Source organism: Dreissena polymorpha, chromosome 1 (assembly GCF_020536995.1).
Source record: "Dreissena polymorpha isolate Duluth1 chromosome 1, UMN_Dpol_1.0, whole genome shotgun sequence".
Taxonomy (NCBI): Eukaryota; Metazoa; Mollusca; class Bivalvia; order Myida; family Dreissenidae; genus Dreissena; species Dreissena polymorpha.
In genome coordinates, this window is record NC_068355.1 from 66111780 (window position 1) to 66136368 (window position 24589).

Below are 24589 nucleotides of genomic sequence, written 5' to 3' on the forward strand. Positions count from 1 at the left end.
TCATTGAAAATAAAAATAAACATAGAACAGTATTGCTAAAATACGTCTATCGTCACATAATCTGTTAATTGAAACTGGTAGACATTATAACATTATCAGAAATGAAAGAAGTTGTACTTTATGTAATCTTAACGATTTAGAAGACGAATATCACTTTTTACTTAGATGTCCATTTTATTTGAAAGAAAGATCAAAATATATATCAAAATACTATTCAATAAGGCCAAGTATGCATAAATTTTGAAACTCTTAAATAGTAATAATAAAGGTACCCTTCGGAATTTAGCAATTTACTGTATAACATGTTTTAAGAAAAGAAAAAACGTTATTTATGTTTAACCCTACTTTTATAGTGGTTATTTATTAACCGTTTGATATGAAATGAATATACTGTGTTTTAATCTGTTGACGCCAAATTTTGTTGACATTTTCAGTGTATTATGTAATTTATCTATGTATTTTTGCTGTCTCCTCTTTTGTTGTTTATATATAGTTGAGTATGAATACTCAATTCAGTGTGTACATTAACACACAACACTCTCACGAGTAATTAATTATTATCTTTATTTACGGTATTTTTTCACGCATGTATGAATGTTTATATTGATCACGATGAGCTGTTATATGCTTAAGTAAATAAAATATTTTTTCTATTCTGTTTAGTAAAGTTAAATCAAAACGTTAATGACACAGAGTGATTGGACAGATTCATGAACAATGGCGTTTTTGCAGCTTACCATGATCACAATCACAGGTGGTTAGCGTGTGGCTCTGATATTGTTGAGTAAAACATCATTTTCAATGAACAATTATCACATTTTAACCAAAAATCAACTTCAATTAAAAATTTTCACTATCAAATATATATATTTGACGAGAAGGTCACGTGAGTTGCGTATCATGTTCACAAAATTGGCCCAGGCGTTGGTACAAATATTGCAAGAAATGTACATTTCCAGAAATTTATTTCAGCGTTTAGTAAGACAGAGTTCGTAGAAATCGCTGCACAATTGGTGAAGTAATGGCTGTTCAAAGCGATGCACCTTGATTTCGGGTCATTTTGAGTTGAATACCTGTGATGGCGATACTTCAAGTTTTATTATTCAATATTGTTTATCGTGTTAGAATGGTCCATAAGTAACCTAGGAACAAACATAACACGGGCACACACTGACAAAAGAAGGTTTGGATTGTATTTAGTTATAGAAGAATTTTATACAATATTCATTCAGATTCATTACCACACGAGCAAGTTGTTCAATGTAGACATTGTTACTTGTAAGAGAATACTCTGTGCTATCCACTCTCATTTGAACTTATTTGTTACCAATAATTCATACTTGTTTTCAGACTATCGAGATATTTATTTTGACAAAGGAAGTGTATTGTTTTCACTATTTAAGGAGTGTAAATTTCACCTTAATCATCGAAACGGTAACGAGTGTGCGAGTCAATGAGAAGTCAATAAGGATGTATATTCTTTTATGAAAATTGAATTGCGTCCAATTCGCACGTAAAAGGGACGCTGGTGGTCTTGATTAAGTATTTATTCGATACAGGCTTGTCTCCCTTCAAAATATTAAATCGCTAATTCAAATAAATTTTACCTATACAATGAATATATATACTAGAAAAGGCTTATAAACCATGGTCTTAAATATATTGACCAGCTGTAACAACCAGTTTGATGGAACATAGAACCTATGAATCTCTTTAAATTTTTAATAAAATAAGATAACAAAATCAATACTGCATAAAATGTGTAAACCAACTGACAATTTAGAGAAATCAATATCATACACAGATAACAAGATATCCGCAAAGCTGTTAAGATTAAAGATATTGCATTGCTAGATCGAAGTTACCGGTACTCATCAGTACGATAAGAATACGATATAGAATATATTTTCATATTGTCTGCTAATTTGCAAACGTATCGGGACGGAAAACGCAATAAAATTGGGCCTTCAAATGTCAAAATTCAAGGTCCATTTTCAAGTACTAGAAACCAAAAATTAAGCGTAAATTTTCACGGGATAGAAACCAATCTGAGGAGTCTTAATTCTGGCATTGACTAAACCCTTCTTATATCATAATGAATGAACCCCACCAATATCGTAATCAAGATTCCCTTTCTTAAGCATAAGCCCTATGTAATAACGACATTCGAGCCTTCAATCTCATAATCTAGTTCACTTTCTATTTTTATTGGTCATTTGAACTGGTTCAGATACCAGTTACGCGTTTTGATCTATATCTTCACTCAAGGAGCGTTTCATCATATCGTCATATGTGACCTCGTTTTGCACCATTGGAGAGCTTTTATCATTGTGTTCGTCTTCTTTTACTTCAGATGTGTCTTCAACGAAATCAACATCATTGGTTTCTTTTGCATCATCGACAATAACAGGGAAGCAGTTCGGATATTTTAAGATAGTATTTCGCGTCGTGGTGTCTGTTTTTGTTCCATTAACTAATTTGACGACGGTTTCATTCAAATTGTTCACGGGTGTCGTTTCATCATTGTGTTCGATTTTCACCGATATATTAGTATTATTAGCAACACTGGAAAGCGGTGTTAATGTCGGATTCAACGGTTTCTTGAATGAATTAAACGGTTCTTTGATATTTTGAACCGGTTCGACAGCTTTTTCCATATTCATGCGTCTATCTTTATTATTTTGAGACATTCTGAACCTTTTACTGTTGGGAAACAGCGATGCAAGATTCAATTTCGAAACACCAGCATTCCGCAAATCCTGCTCAAACTTTGTGCCCTTTATATCGTCGGATGATATATTAACGATGTTACTACCAACTCGGAGATTTGACTTATTATTATTAGCAAGACAAACATCGTTTTTTGAAGGCGGGTCGATGACGTTAAGTTTCCGGTCAGAGTGTTTCTTTGAACAATGCATTTTAACTTTTACTCTCAGGGCGGCGGAAAAAGAGCAATAGCCGCATTTGAACTTAGATGAGGTAGGTGTGTTTGCGCATTTTTTTGTCATTACAACTCTTTTGCGACCATCGACCGTGTGCTCTGACTTCGAAGTACCATTACCGGTAGTAGTGTTCGATTGTTTCGCTACCGCTGTTGTCCCGCCATTGTTGGATCCGCCGATTGGTCGCTGCTTTGCCGTACACAGCTCGGACAGTTGCTCCGTGGTGTACTCCATGTAGCCCTGAGAAGAGTCACCGAAAGAGGAGCTGTCACTGAGCGATTCGGAAGCAGAGTCATCATCATCAGCCTCGTCTTTCTCCGCGTCATCCTCGTCGTCGTCGTCATCATCTTCTTCTTCGCCCAACATATTTTGGATTGTTGCATGTACAGACGCATCTATACCAAGTCCTGCAATCACCATCGGAGGTAATAAAATCAACAAGTGTATACATGCATATGATTATTTTTAAACAATTAAGAAAGCACAGTATAAGTATCCGGAAGACTAGCAATACCAGTGTGAGCTTATATAAGTTAATGTACCAAAAACAACGGGGCGGTTATGATCCAACGCCAATTATTTTAAGAGGAACCTACCATTCTTCTCCTTGAATCCCTCCACCACCTGTACGAGATCCAGTTCCTGAATTTTGAACTCTCGACCACGGTGACTCTTCTCCTTCCGGTGGTGCTTCCGGACCTCCGACCTGTAGAAAGCACTGTAGTCGCACCAGTGACATTTGAAACGTGGCTGCATGTGCTTCATTTTGACGTGATCCGTCATGTTGCCGGTTTTGGTTTTATACGAGCAGTAAGGACATTCGAGGTTGCCGCTTGCGTCACGAGAAAATATCGTCTGGTTCTTTGAGGATTTCGTGTTTCCCTTCATGTCCATTATGACGCGGTACTCGTTCACTGGAACTGTGAAAAGACCTTTGGTCAAGAAACTTTCAATATGTTTTTCAAGATAGTTGTGTTTTTTGTATTTGAACGAGGTTTCCGAAACGGCGGGGTGTTCGGATCTTACGTGGTTCTTAATGTGCGACGATTGGCTAGCCGTCATTTCACAGAAATCACATGACCAGGGTTTGTATTCTACGTGCATAAATAGATGTTGTTTCATCTTTGATTTGTCTTTTGAAATATGATTACAAGTTTCTGGATCAAACGTGCATTTGTACATCGTCTTAAAAGTAGTGCGAGTTTCTTTTTTGAATTTCATTTGATTATTTTCAGATGATTGTCCGGGTGATGCAATAGTCGTCTGCAACGTCGAGTTACTGATGGAAACTGTCGTCTGCTGTAACTCTGCGGCCTTCTCAGAATGCATCGCACTGACTGGTTCAATTTTCACCTGTGTGGGTGAGGTCAAGTTCCGGTTAATTTCAGATTTATGTGCAGGGAAACCCGACAATAAAGGTGTCATTGTCAGCGCATCACTGTTGGGGTTCGGTACTTCAGCTGAATCTGAATTACACCAAAGAAAAGAAACACACATTTACCATGGGTACCAAATTATTTACACGTGTCAGGTAATCATGACTCATTTTCCTTTTGCGATACATAGTATAGCCGCTTGGTGCTTGTAAAATGTAAGGACTTCATAGATATACAAAATAAGATATACTCTTCAACTTGTACACGGAACTTAACCAATAACAGCCGTGCAATTGATGGTATGCAGGCAGGTAATAAATGCACACTTATGATAGCATAAACACTGTCTTAGTATTACTAATATAAACAAAAGAACGTGGTTTAGCTCCGTTGATTACTCACTATCCGGTGGGTCAATTTCGTCTAATGCATCCAGTTCCGTTATGATGACTGGTTGACCTTTATGCACCTCCCGGATGTGGGTTTCCACGAACGATCTGGGAATAAGAAACTATGCATAGAGCCAAGAAGAACTTGTACAAATTAGGCGTCTACATTCAAAAGCATTCATTTTAATATTAATGTTCATTTATTATTATTATTGGATGTTCACAACTTTTATATTGTGAAATTGTTTCACACAATGGTTCATGTCTTTCAATCTAACTCCATGACTTCTAATGACTTATGACCCAGCCCCACTCACCTTGGTGACCGCCTGTAGCCGCAGTAAGGACACTGGTACCGTTGAGATTCGTGACGGTACATGTGATTGTGTATCGTCTTGTAGTTCTCCGTACCGTAGCCACATTTGTTACAGACATACCGCGGACCGCCTTTGCAGCTCACGCGGTAATCCCGTGTGCTCTTCTTTTTTTCGAAGGTGTTGGTCGTTTTGGCGAATGACTGTATGCCCGTCTTAAATTTCCCGTTGATCATCGATTCGATTAGCGGTGTCGAGGTAAAATCCGTCTCGTCAAAATTTGCACTATCGTCGGCGGACGCCGGAAATAGGTCGTCGCCTAGATTAGAGGTAAGGACTGATTTCAAATTGAGTTTCTGCGCAAACTTCTTTAAAGCATCCACTTCCTCATTTGGTTCGTCTGAGGTGTCTACAAAATTGTTGACGCTTGTTTTCTCAATAATCGGTGATGATGCGTCGGACTCTTTTGAAACTGAAATGTAAAACAATGATTTCTCAAATGTATGTATCTTATAAGGACGTATGACGCAATAAATACGACCATTTGAGGGGCAACTATCTTATTAGATTTGAAAAAAAAAAGAAATTTTCCGTCTTACGTAAGAAATGAAAAGGAATATTACATACATTTGTATTAAATCTCTGATTTATCAATCACATATTTCAAGTTTCACTTGATTCTTATTCTATTATTTAGTATCCCTATATATCTGCATACCAAGCTCAGCCAAGCGTTCTTCTTCCTCATCTAATTCCGCATTCTCTTGCGCATACTCGGGGACGTCTTCCGGTTCGTTGCCCTTGGAGAGGTCAATCACGCGCACTGGCTTGTTCCGGTGTGTGTCCCGCACGTGGCGAACGACATATGACCTGGAGATAATCAGGAGGGGAAGGTTTATTAAGAAGATAATATCCCCCAATTGCTAATTGTAATGAGTTATCAAGATTGCATATTATCATTAATACATACAATATAGAAATAAACAACGGGCGTATATGGGTTATGAAGACGGACACTGGCCGATATATGACATGTTTTGAAATTAAATATGAGACAGTCAAGTGTTTAACATAAATAAACACATGCAATTGAATGGCCCATGCCTACTGCACGTCTTGTCAATAAACTTAACATTTAGTTTCACGACCATCCTCCAATGGGTATAAGATAAACGCAGAAAACAATAACACGGAAGCTCACACCTTTAACCTTGAGGCACAACCTTAAACTTGAGCCAGCAAGCCATCTGCACAGCGTCTCAATTCTCTCAACATTTAAGGCAAATTTTATGTAAATTCATCAAAGGGAATAAAAGATAAGGTGCGAAAATGCAACGGACGACGGGCATTCGTATATCCCCATGTACCGCTCTGCGACGGGGCATTACAAATAATGTTACCTAGGATATTTTCGGTGGTCGCAATATGGGCACTTGTACTTTTGGGGCCGATGTCGATAGAGATGATGCTTCATTTTCGGGTGTGTGTCGCACGCATAACTGCACATAACGCACAGAAACTTCGGAGAGCCACTGGGGTTGATCCGGTACAACTTATTCAGCGACAGTTTATACGATACCGGACTTTCGCTTTCCTCTAGTTTGATCTTCTTTGGCTCGCTTTCGGAGGTTAGTTCATTCAGCAGTATGGATCGTTTGAATTGCGGGACTTTGATGATCGGCTGCACTGGTTTATCTAAAATATATATATATCACTGTAGTTATTAATTTCTGGATTTTAAGAAAATAAACTCGATACATGTACTAAAGTTTTGATAGCTTAATTCTATGTATGTCAATATCAAAACGTTTTATTGAATACTGAACTGTTTGTTTTAGTATATCAATGCTTTCGAATGAACTGTTTGTTTTAGTATATCAATGCGTTCGAAAAGGGTAGATAATAGCGAGGATTTGTAAAGGGACATTACAACTGAGCACAAGATATCAAGCAGAAAAGGCAGAGTTAAGTCCCGTTAATAAATACATAAGTTACTAAGAACGCTCACGTGCTAATTGTGCCAGGAATGTGTTAATAATGCATATAAATGCTTTTAAAACATCTTGTTCAAATGTGTTTCCACATTAAAGAAATGTACTTGTGTTTGTATAGAAAGAAATTAATGTGTTACCATCATCGTCCGTGATTTCGTTATCTGCTGGTGGCATCTCTTCAACTGTTTTCGTCTGGTCCGGACTGTCATCAGCATATGTTCCATCCGGGTTCTCGTGCACTAAAAAATAATACTCGAATATCGCTATGCATGTTTAAATGCATACACATAGCAAGAAAGGAAAACAAACATAACAACGACCATTGACGGATGAATGTAATTTTAAGGAGACTCTTTTACAATATTAACATGTCGACGCACAATGTTTTCTTCCCACCTAAACGGGATTCGCACTGACAGATCTGTTGTTCATGCCAAAATATAAGCGCTCTCTTAGTGAGTTAATAACTTGTAAATAATGTTACAATACTTATTATTAAACAACACTCCAAATACGTAACGTGATTTACCGTCCGCATGTTTATAAACATACACACACATTTCGCATTGTCTTCAATTTATTTCTGCTTCAGATACACCATTCTTCCGGTCATTACCTGGGTTTTCATTCGCGCGTGTGCCGATCTGATCGTCTGCGTCTCGCACGAGGATCGCCTTGCCTTTATGTTTCCCGCGGATATGATGCACAACGTTTGATCTGAAAACGACATTTGCATAAAGGTTGTAACAGGGAAACCACAGTGCTTGCTTTACCCATTTATGCCTAGTGGACTCTCCCATCCTTCTAAATTGGATCAATTTATTTCCAAAATTAGGGATGTCTAGTATTTTTATTTCTATATTTAAAATATTTCTTACAGAAATTCCTTTAAGCAAACAGCGCAGACCCTGATGAGACGCCGCATCATGCGGCGTCTCATCAGGGTCTGCGCTGCTTGCCAAGGCCTTTTTTCTAGCCGCTAGGCATAAATGGGTTAATGTTCAGCTTTCATATATAAGTAAATATAACACTTGCAGTCCTCGCGTAATGATTTACACAATTTATTTCAAGAATTGAGCTGAAGAGATCAATTTAAATGATGGAGGTGTTTTGTCTTAAAACGAAATATTGCGAGTTTTGGGTCAACAGATAATAACAATGTTGCGTTTAAAAAAAAGCATGATCAATAAATTTCATTGTTTTACATCGCTTAAATTTGTAAAGACATGGAGTAGATTTAAACACTGGATACCTCGGAGCCGAAGTAAAATCGCAGTAGCCGCACATATATGATTTCTCCTCGTGTCTGTACTTGTGCGTGTAGATCGTAGCTCGTACCGGCGTCTGAAACGGGCATAGGTTACAGCTGTACAAGTACACACCATTTTCGTAATGAATGCTATAATAATCCGTCTTTGACGTCTGGCAAACCGGCGCTTTGAAAACCCTGTCGTCTGCTGCGGAGATAACAGCCTCGTTTTCATTCTCTTCCTCGTCGGAATTAGAGGAATTGGTTTGACTCTCTTCCGAATTAAAATCTTCGTCATCGATCGTAGCATCCATGTCGATGTCGCCTGCTGAAACATCATCCGCGTGGCAAGCCTGCGAATCGATAGGGAGTGTTTGTTTCAATTTCGCTATCACTCGTTCCCTGGATTCTTTTGAGAGTTGAATCACATTGAGATTTGTCGTCTTATGGAACTTGATCCCATGCTGAATAATCTGGTGTGGGAACGCCGCCCTGTAGTCACAGAGGGAGCATTTCACGAAATAAATTTTATGAATTCCTGAAAGATGTACGCGTATTGTGTTTTTAGTGGTCTTGTAATCGCAGAATGGACAACATCGGCGCCCTTTAGAGTCCGTGATATGATATACCTCAAGCTTATCGTAATATTTCGACGCTTTGTCCCTCACCTGCGCATTAGCGATAACAGATTGACCATTACCAACTATATCCGGTGGGGATGTCATTTGACCGGATGTCACCACAGGCGAGGCTACCATATGCGGCAGCAGGATCGGGGGCGATTCGGACACATCTCGTTTACGCGATGTTCCCATCGTGGAGTTACTGTTTTTCTTAAGACTAAACTTAATTTTGAGTCCTGATGGTTCTGATGTATACGTCTGTGACTCCGATTCACTATCGAGTTCCACGCCGTCTTCGTCCGTTCCGTCACCACTCATGGCGCCACCTGTGTCCATATCATGACCACTGTCCTCCCCTTCGCTCATGCTTTCATCTTCAGAGTCCCCAGTTAGTGACTCACTCTTTTCCGCCTTCACAAACTTTGCGATTTCCGTGAGTGACTCGTTCACAGATGCCTTTGTGCGTACGTGTGAACTGTTCCTCGTAACAACCGGTCTAAAATACATATCCGACCTCGCCGCATCGTGCTTCACGTGATTCTCCTTATCCGCCGCCGCTGCCACCGCCGATGACGAAGTGATTTGCACCGCAGTGTTCGGTCGTGAACCCAACTCCGCGCACGTGTTGATCACGTTCTCGATGCGCGAGACGCACGTGTAAGTAAACGGCTCGCGCGGATGCTTTCGATGCAGATGCTCCTCCATGAGGTCTTCGCGTTCATATGTGGCGCTGCAGTATTCACACTCATAGTCCTCCTTCCGCTCGCTGTGGGTGCGGATGAGGTGCGTGTAGATCGCCTTCCGTTTGTCGGTCCGGAAGTGGCAGGTCTCGTGCAGGCACACGTAGAACTTGCTGTCCTTCTTCGACATGATTGATTGTACCGGGAAGTCTGCAAGGAGACAAAAAAGACGGTGTTTAAAGTGAATAGTTAAGAAAACATCACAACAAAGAGATAAAGTTACAGGTCCGGTTGACAAGAGCAAGATTCTTACTTAAGTGCCCTCCCCTTCTGTAATATACACAAATGAAGAATGAAATAAAACATGGTGTAAAATGTAAACGTATTATAATGGTGCATCTGAATTTAGCTTTGCTACGACAATATGTATTAACATATTAATTTAGAGATTAAGTAAATTCAAGACATACATGGTATTAGTATTTTTAAGAACCCCATATGTTCTTAAAACATAACATGTTCATATAAACTATATTGGAGTTACATCGTACATAATTTCAGAATACTTTTTTTTCAAACCAAGACACAAAAACAACACAACCATTACCCAGAAACAATATAAATGCGGCATGTTTGCGTCTACTTATTACTAGTTATAATAACTAACAAGGAACTGAATTGGTTTGCTTTAAAAGAGCACAAACTACCTGTCTTGGGTAACTGAATGGCTGAATGGTGTTTGTCTTAAACAAGCGCATACTATATGTCAATGTGTATTAATTTTGTATCCCTTACAATCGCAATCAACCTTTTATATACTGGTGAAATGAATTGTTATTTACAAGCGCAAACAACCCAATAGACTATTTAAATTCATGAAACTGAAATGGTTTGTTCTTTTACAAACGTAAACTACCCGTTTAAAGTAACTGAATTGTATCGATATTTTACTAACGTATACTACCCGTTACAAGAAACTGAATTGAATCGGTCTTTAACAAAATCAACCGATCTGTTACAAGTAACTGAATTGAATTTGTCTTAAACTAACGCAAACTATCTGCCAGTACCACAGTAAAGACTCTTCGCCATGATCCTTCCATCAACCACCAACCACCACTATCACAACCAAATCAACCAACCACCAAAGATATAATCAGAACCACCACAATAAAACACCAACCATTACAATTGTCTGCAACTTTCATGTACTTTCCAACCATCGTAACAATACCGTACAACAACCAACCATAACAACCCCAAAAGCACCGCATAACGGGTGCCACGCTCGGCTACGGGTGCAGTTTTGAATAAATGAAAGCTTGTCAGAATTTTTTTTTAGAGGTCACAGTGACCTTGACCGTTGACCTTGTGACCCCAAAATGGATGTGGCGTGTATAACTCATCAAGGTGCATTTACATATGAAGTTTCAAAGTTGTAGGTGGAAGCACTTTGATTTTAGAGCCAATGTTAAGGTTTTAGCACGACGCGGACTGCGGACGTAAGAAGGCGGACGGCGGACGATGACCTGGCTATGACAATACCTCGGGTTTTCTCCGAAAACGCCGAGCTAATAAAACAACCATACCACCGGAGACCAACACAACCATCGTGACGAACACAGATTGGAATCACAATAACACCAACGCCAGATTCAAAACTAAACGAACACCATCTCAAACGTATGATCTTAACAACAAATATCACACATCATGCAACCCTGTTACACAAGAGTAACACATAGCAATTTCTATACCCACGAGTCTTGCCAATCGTTGATGTAGAACATCAGCACGGATAATTTACATCTTACACATGCAGTCAGCTCTTTGCCGCTTCTACTAACAGTGGGTAGTCAAGACAGGTGACCGGGAATTGCTACCGGAATACGAGTAATAAAACTCGTTCAAGGGACTTTCCTGAATATCATGCTGGCCGTAATCATTAAAATCGGACTCACAATGACGATCATTTAACTAAATTTCTTTAAATAATTAACTTCCATCTAGTATATGCAGTTTCTATAGTTATGCAACTTGTGCGAGGTTTATTATGTCAAGCCAAATAGCAGGAAGCTTTCAGTTGCGTTTGAATAATGACCTGCAAACGGTAACTGAAATTACGCCTATTTATTTGTTTTAACTTAAATTCATTCATGTGAATACATGTACCGACCCGGAAACCGCGATGGCATCAAACAATATGCTAGTTATAAGTGTCTCCATCGACCGCGAGCCGGGCCACAGTAAACAGATATCGATAACAAGACACACTAGCGCGTGGATCCAGTACTGTTGCCTTGGTACCACTGTCGCACACGCGCTATATCTGGTCCTCGTCCGTTGTTCAGAGATGGCTTGCCAACCAAGATCAATATGTGCTAACAATCTTAGTCTCTGATAGCACATGGGTCTCAATGGAAAATGGGATATTTCTTTCTACATTCATCCCCAGTGTGATGAAGGGTCACGATAACAACGCCTCGAAGGCTAGGTTTTGAATGACAAAAATACTGAACTTAATAACAGAATACATTTGTGTAACATGCGTATATGTGTCGCACAATGAACAGTGTTTGCCTTCCGTTTTACACCGGTGGAAACCTTGCACGCGTGTGTGAATCTATACTCTGAAGCTTCTGTATCGACAAATACATTCTGCAACAGAAGCCTGCGAAGTGCTTTATTAAAGACCGTACAGTAACAGCTGATGATTTGTTAGCAGTAAGCCATATCATAGCACATAACCGTCATGTAAAAAAACAAAACATATTGCTAAATTGTTGTACGGTTTTCTGGAAACCACTGACACAATAATTTATTATTTGGCGCACAAAACATATGTACACGCCATAAATACAATTTCAAAATTCGAACCCTAAACCTTTCGCACAACATACTTGAATATATAAGTGACAATGTCAAGCACAAGCATCTCTGAAAACGGCGTCATTCATTGTAACATTTAAAATAACTGTTAAGGCATCGCCATGATCAGAATGTGAATAGCATCATACACAATTTAAATGGGCTTCAAATTGATAAATCATTAAAATTAATGTAAACTTCGGAACTTAAATGGGCTTTAAATTGATAAATCATTAAATGTTAACTTCAGAGCTAAAGAAATCCAGTATAAAACCAGAATATAATTAAAGAAAGTAAATAAAGTTAACCATTATCTGGGCTCGAACATATGACCTTCGGAACAAGAGTCTACATCAACCACAGCATATGTTACATTACGTCATGCATTTTACATTATATAAGAAATAAACGTTTCACCAAAAAATACAAACAAGAGGTCCTGAATGCCCCCAAAGTCGCTCACCTGATATTCAAAGGAACTGATCTGTTCTGTGCAACCAAAGATGTCATTAGAACAATATGTTCTTACCAATTTCCTAACTAGTGAACACCCTGACAGCCACGTTTTTCAACAGACCAGAACCATTTTCATACAAATCCAAGATATCATTTAAACAAATATACTGACAAAGTTTCATGAAGATTCATAAGTCCATATTAGGAAAAATGCCCCGCCCACTGGTGGCCATGTTTTTCAAGCAACTGGAGCTTCTTTCGAACTTGTCCAAAGTATCATTGGGACAAATCTTCTGACAAAGTTTCATGATGATCGTACAATAAATATAGCTTCTAGAGTGTAAACAAGGTTTAACTATAGCTATATAAGGAAAAATGCCACGCCCTCTTAGCGGCCATGTTTTTCCACCAACCGGAACCATTTTCAAACTCATCCAAGATATCATTGGGACAAATCATCTGACCAAGTTTCATGATGATCGGACAATAAATGTTGCCTCTAGAGTGTTAACAAGGTTTTACTAAAGCATGATATATAGCCATATTAGGAAAAATGCCCCGCTTCCTGGTGGCCATGTTTTTTAAGCAACCGAAACCATTTTCGAACTCATCCAAGATATCATTAGGACAAATCTTCTGACCAAGTTGCATGAAGATCGGAAAATAAATGTGACCTCTAGAGTGTTAACAAGGTTTTACTAAAGCCATATAAGGAAAAATGCCCCGCCCCCTGGCAGCCATGTTTTTCAACCAACCAGCATCATTTTTTAACTCGTCCAAGATATTATTGGGGTGAATCTTCTGACTAAGTTTCATGAAGATCGGAAATACATGTCGCCTCTAGAGTGTTAACAAGATTTTACTATAGCCATATATAGCCATATAAGGAAAAATGCCCCGCCCCTTGGCAGCCATGTTGTTCAAGCAAACGTAACCATTTTCGAACTCATCCAAAATATCATTGAGACCAATCTTCTGACCAAATTTCATGAAGATTGGACAATAAATGTGGCCTCTAGAGTGTTCACAAGGTTTTACTACAGCCATAAATAGCCATATAAGGAAAAATGCCCCGCCCCTTGGCGGCCATGTTTTTCAAGCAAACGTAACCATTTTCATACTCATCCGAGATATCAATGAGACCAATATATCGACCAAATTTCATGAAGATTGGAAATAAATGTGGCCTCTAGAGTGTTAACAAGGTTTTACTATAGCCATATAAGGAAAACTGCCCCGCCCCCTGGCGGCCATGTTTTTTCACCGATCTGGACCATTTTCGACTCATCCGAGATATCAATGAAACCAATATTTTGACCAAGTTTCATGATGATTGGGCAAAAAGTGTGACTTCTAGAGTGTTTACAAGGTTTCTCTATAGCCATATAAGGAATAGTGCCCCGCCCCCTGGCGGCCATGTTTTTCAACGGACCGGAACCATTTGTGAACTCAATCAACATATCATTTAGACAAACATTTCGACAAAGTAACATGAAGATTGGGCATCAAATGTGACTTCTACAGTGTTCACAAGGTTTTTCTTTTTTTGACCTAGTGACCTAGTTTTTGACCCAGCATGACCCAGTTTCGAACTCAGTCGATGTATCAATGGGACAAATGTTCTGACCAAATTTCATGAAGATCAGACAATAAATGTGGCCTCTAGAGTGTTCACAAGGCAAAATGTTGACGACGCACGACGGACAAAAGGCGATCACAAAAGCTCACCATGAGCACGTTGTGCTCAGGTGAGCTAAATAAATATATATATATATAATTTTATTGATTATTAATGTTTTCTAATAACCTAAAATATATTTTATGTATGACTACATCATTAACGTTATATTTGTCACTTATAATCAATGTTCTTCTAGTTTCTTAAAATCAATTTCAAAAAGTCGGAAATTGTCATTTAAAAATTTGAGAAACTTCCTTTTATGCTTCATAACGGTTGTCTGGATACAAACATAAACGACCTTGCTATATCTATACATGCATATATGTTACAAGGTTCAAACACACGTTTTCAGATACCGTATACGCACCGTAACAGGTCAATCAACGGTCAGAGCAAAATGGTTGTAAGGAACACCTACGACAGAACAATTCAAGGTTCAACTGATTACATCTCCATGTCCACACGTCGGTCAGACTGGTGTAGGCACAACGTACCAAACAATTGTTGTGATTGCACCTTGTTAACGCATATGTGTTATCGTTTGGGCATATTCAGGCCAATGTTTTACCACAAATAATCCTGTATGTGGCTTGCATATTTAACGTCAAAAACATCCGTCATGAAAGTGAGGTTGGTAACACAACATACGCCTGACTATTCCCCGTATATACTTTTGCATTTAATAACATACCACAGACATACGCACCCTTTCTCATGTCCATTGTAAGACGTACACTCCCGTGCAATGTATAGAACGTTTTCTACACTCGTTTTGCAACTGTGATCTCATACGCTCTTTGAAGTAATAACGCACTACACTCTGGATGTGACAATCGTTCATAGAGATACAAGGTTAACATGTACTTCTTATGTCAAAGAGCCCCTTTTCCATATTCGCATGTGTATTCCAGCATAAAAGGCAAGAATACCTACAAGTGCTGAATGCTAGACACAGTATTACTAAAAGCCAGTTTTACCGGTTCCTTACACCATCGTGCAGACGCCACCGATAAACGCCTTCAGAGCGTGTTGAACACAGACAGAACGCGCCTGCAGTAGCCGCCCGAAGTACCAGCAGCCTCCCTACAGATCCGCATAATCTGATAGCTACAGCAGCCTTCCCAACTTGTGCCTGTCTGCCATCGACAATCCGCCAACAGCGATTCCATGATTCCTCTCAGTAATCGGTAACCATGGAAACTAAATTCTTCTTTTTGAAGTCTTTGGCATTATTCTCTCGAAATACTGCAGCGTGGCAGCAGCAGTAGCAGCGTAGGCCGCGCTATGTTCACGTTGAACGAATCGAGTGCAGCACGAGTGGTAATTGATGTTCTGAGGGCGTGTGGAGATGCACGGTCGCCATGGTAACAAACCGACCTGCCAATATTGTATTCAGTGATGAAACGGTCATTTGTGGTTGAGAACACAGGCGTCATTCCAATAAGAGTAATAACGTGACAGAGGTGTAATGAACGCGGACACGGCTAGACAACCCGACTCAGCGTCCCTCGCGTCATATCTTGTAACGTTATAAGCGCCATAGAGACGCAGAAGACAACAGGCACAACACCGCGAAAAACCACAAAAACAATACATCCAGATGATAATGTTATACAATTCGCACAAGGTTTCATTAAAATCCAATCATATTGCATTCTGTGTAAATAAAATAAACAATGTTCGAATTATCCATACTATAAAAAGTTTACATGTATGAGTTTCGTAACCTTTTGTTTTTGTAACAAGTCTTTAAATGATTGTGCACAGAGAATGCGTATAGCAGAGTTTGACGCAGAAATAAACTGTAATTTACCATTTAAGTTTTGTAAGAAAAAATTTCAATTATATCGTTGTAAAGCTACCGAATAAAAACTAAAAGAAGTAATTCATCGTCAGACAGCAGCAAACTTTAAACATATTTTCCATTTCAAATGCACAAATTGTTGCATGTTCACGCTGGACTCGATATCAGGTATGCATCATCTGCTAATACACAACATACTATCGTTCGGTAAAGACTCTGTCACTAATGCGCTGGAAGGTTAAATTCTTCAGCATCATAACACCCAAAAGTTGTTAAATTGTCGGTAAATAACGTACATTTATTTCTTAATATAACGTCTACATAAAGTAGCACACGTTACATGATTACGCAATTCCGTTAACCCATCTATGCCTAGCGAATAGAAAACAAGAGGGCCTGAAAGGCCCAAAGTCGCTCACCTGAGATAACAAGATATTATTGGGACACATCTTCTGACCAAGTTTCACGAAGATCGGAAAATAAATGTGGCCTATAGAGTGTTAACAAGGTTTTACTATAGCCATATAAGGAAAAATGCCCCGCCCCTCTGAAGCCTTTTTTTCAAGCAAACATAATTATTTTCGAACTCATCCAAGATATCATTGAGACCAATCTAATAACCAAATTTCATGAAGATTGGACAATACATGTGGCCTCTAGAGTGCTAACAAGGTTTTACTATAGCCATATATAGCCATATATGGAAAAATGCCCCGCCCCTGTTGGCCATGTTTTTTAAGAAACCAAAACAATTTACGAATTCATCCAAGATATCAATGGGACAAATCTTCTGACCAAGTTTCATGATGATCGGAAAATAAATGTGACCTCTAGAGTGTTAACAAGGTTTTACTATAGCCATATAAGGAAAATAGCCCCGCCCCCGTGGTGGCCATGTTTTTCAACCAACCGGCATCATTTTTGAACTCGTCCAAGACATAATTGGGATGAATCTTCTGACCGAGTTTCATGAAGATCGGACTATAAATGTGGCCCCTGGTGTGTTAACAAGATTTTACAATAGCCTCATATAGCCATATAAGGAAAAATGCCCCGCCCCTTGGCGGCCATGTTTTTCAAGCAAACGTAACCATTTTCGAAGTCATCCAAGATATCATTAAGACAAATCTTCTGACCATATTTCATCAAGATTAATCAATACATGTGGCCTCTACAGTGTTAACAAGGTTTTACTTTAGCCATATAAGGAGAAATGCCCGCCCCCTGGCGGCCATGTTTTTCAACCAACAGGCATCATTTTCGAACACGTCCAAGATATTAAGATGAATTTTCTGACCAAGTTTCATGAAGATTGGACAATAAATGTGGCCTCTAGAGTGTTAACAAGATTTTACTATAGCCATATAAAGCCATATAAGGAAAAATGCCCCGCCCCTTGGCAGCCATGTTTTTCAGGCAAAGGTTATCATTTTTGATCTCATCCAAGATATCAGTGGGACAAATCTTCTGAGCAAGTTTCGTGAAGATCGGAAAATAAATGTGGCCTCTAGAGTGTTAACAAGGGTTTACTATATAGCCATATAAGGAAAAATGCCCCGCCCCCTGGCGGCCATGTTATTTAACCAACCGGCATCATTTTCGAACTAGTCCAAGATATTATTGGGATGAATCTTCTGACCAAGTTTTATGAAGATCGGACAATAACTGTAGCCTCTAGAGTGTTAACAAGATTTTACTATAGCCATATATAGCCATCTAAGGAAAATTGTCCCGCCCCTAGGCAGCCATGTTTTTCAAGCAAACGTAACCATTATCGAACTCATCCAAGATATCATTGAAACCAATCTTCTGACCAAATTCCATGAAGATTGGACTATAAATGTGGCCTCTAGAGAGTTAACAAGGCAAATGTTGACGCCGCACAACGGACAACGGACGACGAACAAAAAGCGATCACAAAAGCTCACCATGACCTTGACAAAAGGAATTTCTGTAAGAAATATTCTAAATATAGAAATAAATATACTATACATCCCTAATTTTGGAAATAAATTGATCAAATTTAGGAGGATGGAATAGTCCAATAGGCATAAATGGGTTAATAATCAATAACGTCATATCCATGTAGCATCACTGAGAATGACAATGAAATAAGGATCTGAGCTCGTTATTTTTTCTGTGACAATTTTAACACATTTATGCCTAATGGACTCTCCCATCCTTCTGAATTGGATTAATTTTTTTCCAAAATAAGGGATGTCTAGTATATTTTTATCTATACTAAGCAAACAGCGCAGACCCAGATGATCATGCGGCGTCTCATCTGGGTCTACGCTGTTTGCCAAGACGCTAGGCATAAATGGGTTAAATCCAAACTGCGTCAACTAAAATAAGTGTCTCCATACGAGTCATTTTAAACAAAATGCAGTGAAAACCATATAGCACATGCATTTTTAACTTTGTTATAACAGAAAAACGTCATTACATCGTTAGAGGTTATCGGCTGCAGTGTTCGTGGAAGCGAATAATGTACATAACACACGTCCATTTGAATGTTTTGTGAAAGAAGCAGCCAGAAAAGGGTAGATGTATATGTTTGTAACGAAGGGTCATCATGCGAACAGTTTTCAATTTCCTCCTTATCTTTTATAAAAATGTATTTAATGGAAATATTGTGAAAATTTACACCACTTTATAATCAATGGAAAATAATAATAATAATAATAATAATAAATATAAAAGCAAGAAATGTGAAGCATTTCAAGTTACTCTTGCGCTTTTAAATGTGTTTATGCCGAAACTGTGCGAAGATTGTATCAGTACATTCAGTTCTCATCTTCTGCGTCACGAAAACATAAACTATGTGTACCTGGCTAATACCAATGGAACACAACTTGAAGCGACACTTGAACGATACACGGTATTAAAATTGATAAAATCACGACCATAATATTGAATTATGCATGTCTTTTATCTAATTGATCGTTAGAACTACTAACGGCTCTCAACAGGAACAAATTATCCATATGGAAGGTGGCGGCGTGATGACCGGCGGTTATATGGAATACCTTACTTTCCCTGCAAAGTAAGTATATGTAAGGTAAGAAACCAAATACTTAACATAAGCTATACGGGCCTCTGTATAAATTGTGGCGACGATGTCAAACCCAAGCCGCAATTTACATTTAGTCACAAAATGATATTGTTAAGCCCAAGACGGCGATTTGATAATTTACAGGCACGATACATCACAGACGCCGAGTCTGTCGTAGCGTGTATGACGTCTGTTTGTCATGATCCCCCAGTTGAGAACGAGTCTTCGCGATGAACTCTCGAAGGTATCCTATTGATCCCGGGCAAGCCTGAAACTGCGGGAGGTGAAATCCGCCTTGTGACCGCGGTTTCAACAGCCATTATTCATTGAACAAACAGGCGGCGGGACAGAAAACTATTCGCAGAAGGATTGATAAAAGAGCCACGCTTTTGTGATCGATAGGAGTCATCGTATTTCTTACATGTCGGCTGGTAAACTTGTCCGCAGTTGAATACACGTAACCGTATTGTAGTGACAGAATTATTTGTGTCGCTGAGAATGAGGACTTCTATTGACGTCAGGTTTTGCTCTCTGTCATTGTATAAACCCATTTTAGCCTACTGGACACTCCCATCCTTCTAAATTGGATCAATTTATTTAAAAAAATAGGGATGTCTAGTGCATTTCTATATTAAGAATATTTCTTACAAAAATTGCTGTAAGCAAACAGCGCAGACCCTGATGAGACGATAATGCGGCGTCTCATCTGGGTCTACGCTTTTGCCATTGCCTTATTTCTAAACGCTAGGCATGAATGGGTTAAGTATATATCTACGACCCAATTGTTAACACAATCCACAATACCTGTTGTGTGGTAGGTAAGTTGGTTTGACAGAAGACTGGTTGATTGACTGGTTGGTTGTTTGGTTAGGTGGTTGGTTGGTAGTTGGGTTTTGTAGGAAGTCCAGTTTATTTACTATTTGCTTATTAAAAAACTTGTCAGGTGCACACATGAACTTTTGAGTAACAACGTTTTTATATATCATTATCGCAGTAATTTATCATCATCTTTCACTAGTATTGCTTAATCAAAATCTTGAGTTTTTTTAGAACAATGAAATCAACATAAAGTCCAAACAGTCGTGGTATACATACATATAACGTTTTGATGTTTTATTAAAGTGGACAGAGCAAGCAAACAAAAGTAAAAAGTGTGTGATTATACAAAATATAGGTATACAAAGTAGCTAAACGTTTCGTGGCAACGATACATAAATGTATTATTATACATAAGACTATTGTATTAATAATTATCGATAGTATGTATGTATGTCTTAATTACGTCAAAGTGAAATGAGGCTAATGAAATAAAATTACAGCAATATACCAAATATATTGCAATTTACATGTGTTATCGTGTCTTCATAAGACAAGCGTAATAATAATTTACTTTGTACTAATCCGGAGTAACAAAATTCGTTTTATGAGGCACATTTTGATTATACTAGCACATTGTTTTTGAATACTACGCATTAAGCTTATTGAAAGTTAGCTGTTCTACAATACATCTCAACTATATTTCAGGCATGTAACAATAGCAAAAACATTAGCCCTTGCGTTAAGAAAACAAACAAAAATTAAAGATGGTCCAAATGTGATGCAATATGCTATATAAAACAATAGCAGTTTCGAGTACATTTGGTAAATATAGCTGATGCTACACAGGTATTCTATGATACTGATGCTACACAGGTATTGTATGATACTGATGCTACACAGGTATTCTATGATACTGATGCTACACAGGTATTCTATGATACTGAGGTTACACAGGTTTTCTATGATACTGATGCTACACAGGTATTCTATGATACTGAGGTTACACAGGTTTTCTATGATACTGATGCTACAGGTATTGTATGATACCGATGCTACACAGGTATTCTATGATACTGATGCTACACAGGTATTCTATGATACTGATGCTACACAGGTATTCTATGATAGTGATGCTACACAGGTATTCTATGATACTGATGCTACACAGGTATTCTATGATAGTGATGCTACACAGGTATTCTATGATACTGATGCTACACAGGTATTCTATGATACTGATGCAACAGGTATTCTATGATACTGATGCTACACAGGTATTCTATGATACTGATGCTACACAGGTATTCTATGATACTGATGCTACACAGGTGTTCTATGATACTGATGCTACACAGGTTTTCTATGATACTGATGCTACACAGGTATTCTATGATACTGATGCTACACAGGTATTCTATGATACTGATGCTACACAGGTATTCTATGATACTGATGCTACACAGGTTTTCTATGATACTGATGCTACACAGGTGTTCTATGATACTGATGCTACACAGGTATTCTATGATAGTGATGCTACACAGGTATTCTATGATACTGATGCTACACAGGTATTCTATGATACTGATGCTACACAGGTTTTCTATGATACTGATGCTACACAGGTATTCTATGATACTGATGCTACACAGGTATTCTATGATACTGATGCTACACAGGTATTCTATGATACTGATGCTACACAGGTATTCTATGATAGTGATGTCTATGATACTGATGCTACACAGGTATTCTATGATACTGATGCTACACAGGTTTTCTATGATAGTGATGTCTATGATACTGAGGCTACACAGGTATTCTATGATACTGACGCTACACAGGTATTCTATGATACTGATGCTACACAGGTATTCTATGATACTGATGCTACACAGGTATTCTATGATACTGATGCTACACAGGTATTCTATGATACTGATGCTACACAGGTATTTTGCAATCGAATCTGAAAGGTATTATAAATATAACAGCTAAATTGTTTCAGTAAAAGTTCATTATTTGATGTTATTAGATCGATTAATGTGCACATACTTGGTCATACAAGAGAGCCAAAATCCCTAATTCGCTCACCTTAAAACCAAAAGCAACAAGATATGTGTTTGTCAGAAACACTATGTTCCCTTCTGCGCCGCTTTGAAGATATATATTTGACCTTTGACCTTGAAGGATGACCTTGACCTTGACCTTTCACCACTCAAAATGTGCAGCTCCATGATATACACATGCATGCCAAATACCAAGTTGCTATCTTCAATATTGCAAAAGGTATGGCAAATGTTAAAGTTTGACGCAAACAAACAAAAAAACAAACTCAACAGACAGGGCAAAATATGTGGTGGGGGGGAATAAAAATGTGGAGAGCATGAAGTAATGCTTACATATACATGAATATGAAGTAAGGCATACATGTACATGAGTATGAAGTAAGACATCTGACATACATGTACATGAGTATGAAGTAAGACATACATGTACAGATGTATGCAGTAAGACATGAAGTAATGCATACATATACATGAGTATGAAGTAAGGCATACACGTACATCAGTATGAAGTAAGACATCTGACATACTAAGACATAAATGTACATAAGTATGAGGTTAGACATACATATTACCGTTCATACTAGTTTTCCGGTTAGTTGAACTATGCGTGTTGTTAGTAAAAACTAAACATACATTCAATTCATAGGTGGCTTATTAAAACTGATCGCGTGCTTACGCAAGCCAAATTTTACTGATGAAATTGTTTCTGTCAGTAATCGATTAATTGTATGTTAGGAATAATGAGTTGCGCATACATGTAGTAATACATGTATTATGATGCATTCGGAATTCATCATATTATTACTACATGTACATGTAACTTTAATTCTTTCTTACATACAATGCTTTGAAGTTAGACATTTCTGAATGAAAATTTATATGACGTCACTGAAAAGTAATAGATGGATTTGATATTATGGACTATGGAGGTAGACATGAGGATCGACAAGAATGTATCTATCTTCTTACCATACACCTCGGAATACCTCGGACAATTTCCCAAATCTAACAGCATTCGATGCTAATGCGAAACCGGGGGTACAGAGTACGGAAAGCTATCTATATGAGCCGCGTTCTGAGAAAACTGGGCATAATGCTTGTGCGTAAAGTGTCGTCCCAGATTAGCCTGTGCAGTCCGCACTAGCTAATCAGGGACGACACTTTCCGCTTTTATGACATTTTTCGTTAATATGAAGCTTCTTTTAAGCAAAAATCCAATTAAGGCGGAAAGTGTCGTCCCTGTTTAGCTTGTGCGGACTGCACAGGCTAATCTGGGACGACACTTTACGCGCATGCATTAAGCCCAGTTTTCTCAGAACACGACCCATATACTCAGAGACGAGCACTTCTGATTTCCCGAGACCCGTTTCCTTGGTATGTTGTCTGTTTCTCATGATTGTACTAGGAAGCATTCAATGCTTAGCATCGACTCAAGCGCAGAAGTGGTTTTGGCAACTGCACGAATAATATACATAGCGCCTGTCGCCGATGGATTATGAATTATTCGTATCTAAACGCGTAGATGTGATGTCGCACATATTCACGTGTAGGTGTCATTCACATAAATTGTCCAAACTACATTTTTTTTTTACTTATTTGAAAAGCTGCGCCGTCAAATATTGTATTTGAATAGACATGCCAATTCATGACGATAAGTGAAGTTTAACGTTCGCAAATAAAATACAGATTTGAGTAAGGTTCAACATCAATTATAATGTTCGGGCTTTGAAACACACATATATCTCGTTTAAGTTTCAAGACAAATGTTTCTGCTTATCGTGGTTGATAGATCATTACAAAGCGATTGGTAGTTATAACGCGTAGGATTTAAAACACGAGGACGGTAACCCGTTATGTATTGGCCGATTAACAACAATAACAGTAAATATTGAATCTTACTGGTTCTTACTACTATACTCATACTAGTGTTTTCTCTGACAAATAATACGGAGAGATTAAGAAAAGTACATGATACAGCTCAGAAAGGTCAAGTGGAATAAGGTAGCATCCTAGTACCATAATCTGAGACTTTTTAAATGTAGAAACTTAACACACTCAAACTTCTGAACTAACACATCTGAATAATCTACACCATAACTTCATTATAGGCATGCATAAAACTATGCCACCGCGGCGCGGATCTCGCACCTTTGGAACATCTGATAAAAAGACCTTGCAGCTACCAATTGTGTTAAATGACGTTGTCGCGTCTTTGGAAACTTGTGAGTGTTATTTGAAACGATAAGTAAGTTTTATACACATTAAAA

General features: G+C 38.3%; 1 protein-coding gene across 1 annotated transcript in view; it reads right to left on the reverse strand.

The window, feature by feature from the left end:
• Positions 1–948: 948 nt before the first annotated feature.
• The window catches only part of LOC127833072 (uncharacterized), a 29641-nt gene continuing 6000 nt past the window's right edge, over positions 949–24589 (reverse strand). The window contains exons 2-10 of the mRNA XM_052358364.1: positions 8271–9780; positions 7635–7735; positions 7156–7257; positions 6425–6719; positions 5743–5894; positions 5028–5496; positions 4724–4818; positions 3542–4411; positions 949–3352 (exon numbers count right to left, since the gene is read on the reverse strand). Of these exons, the coding sequence (XP_052214324.1) occupies positions 2238–3352; positions 3542–4411; positions 4724–4818; positions 5028–5496; positions 5743–5894; positions 6425–6719; positions 7156–7257; positions 7635–7735; positions 8271–9760 (4689 nt within the window). The 5' untranslated portion in view covers positions 9761–9780 and the 3' untranslated portion in view covers positions 949–2237. The remainder of the gene's footprint in view (positions 3353–3541; positions 4412–4723; positions 4819–5027; positions 5497–5742; positions 5895–6424; positions 6720–7155; positions 7258–7634; positions 7736–8270; positions 9781–24589) is intronic.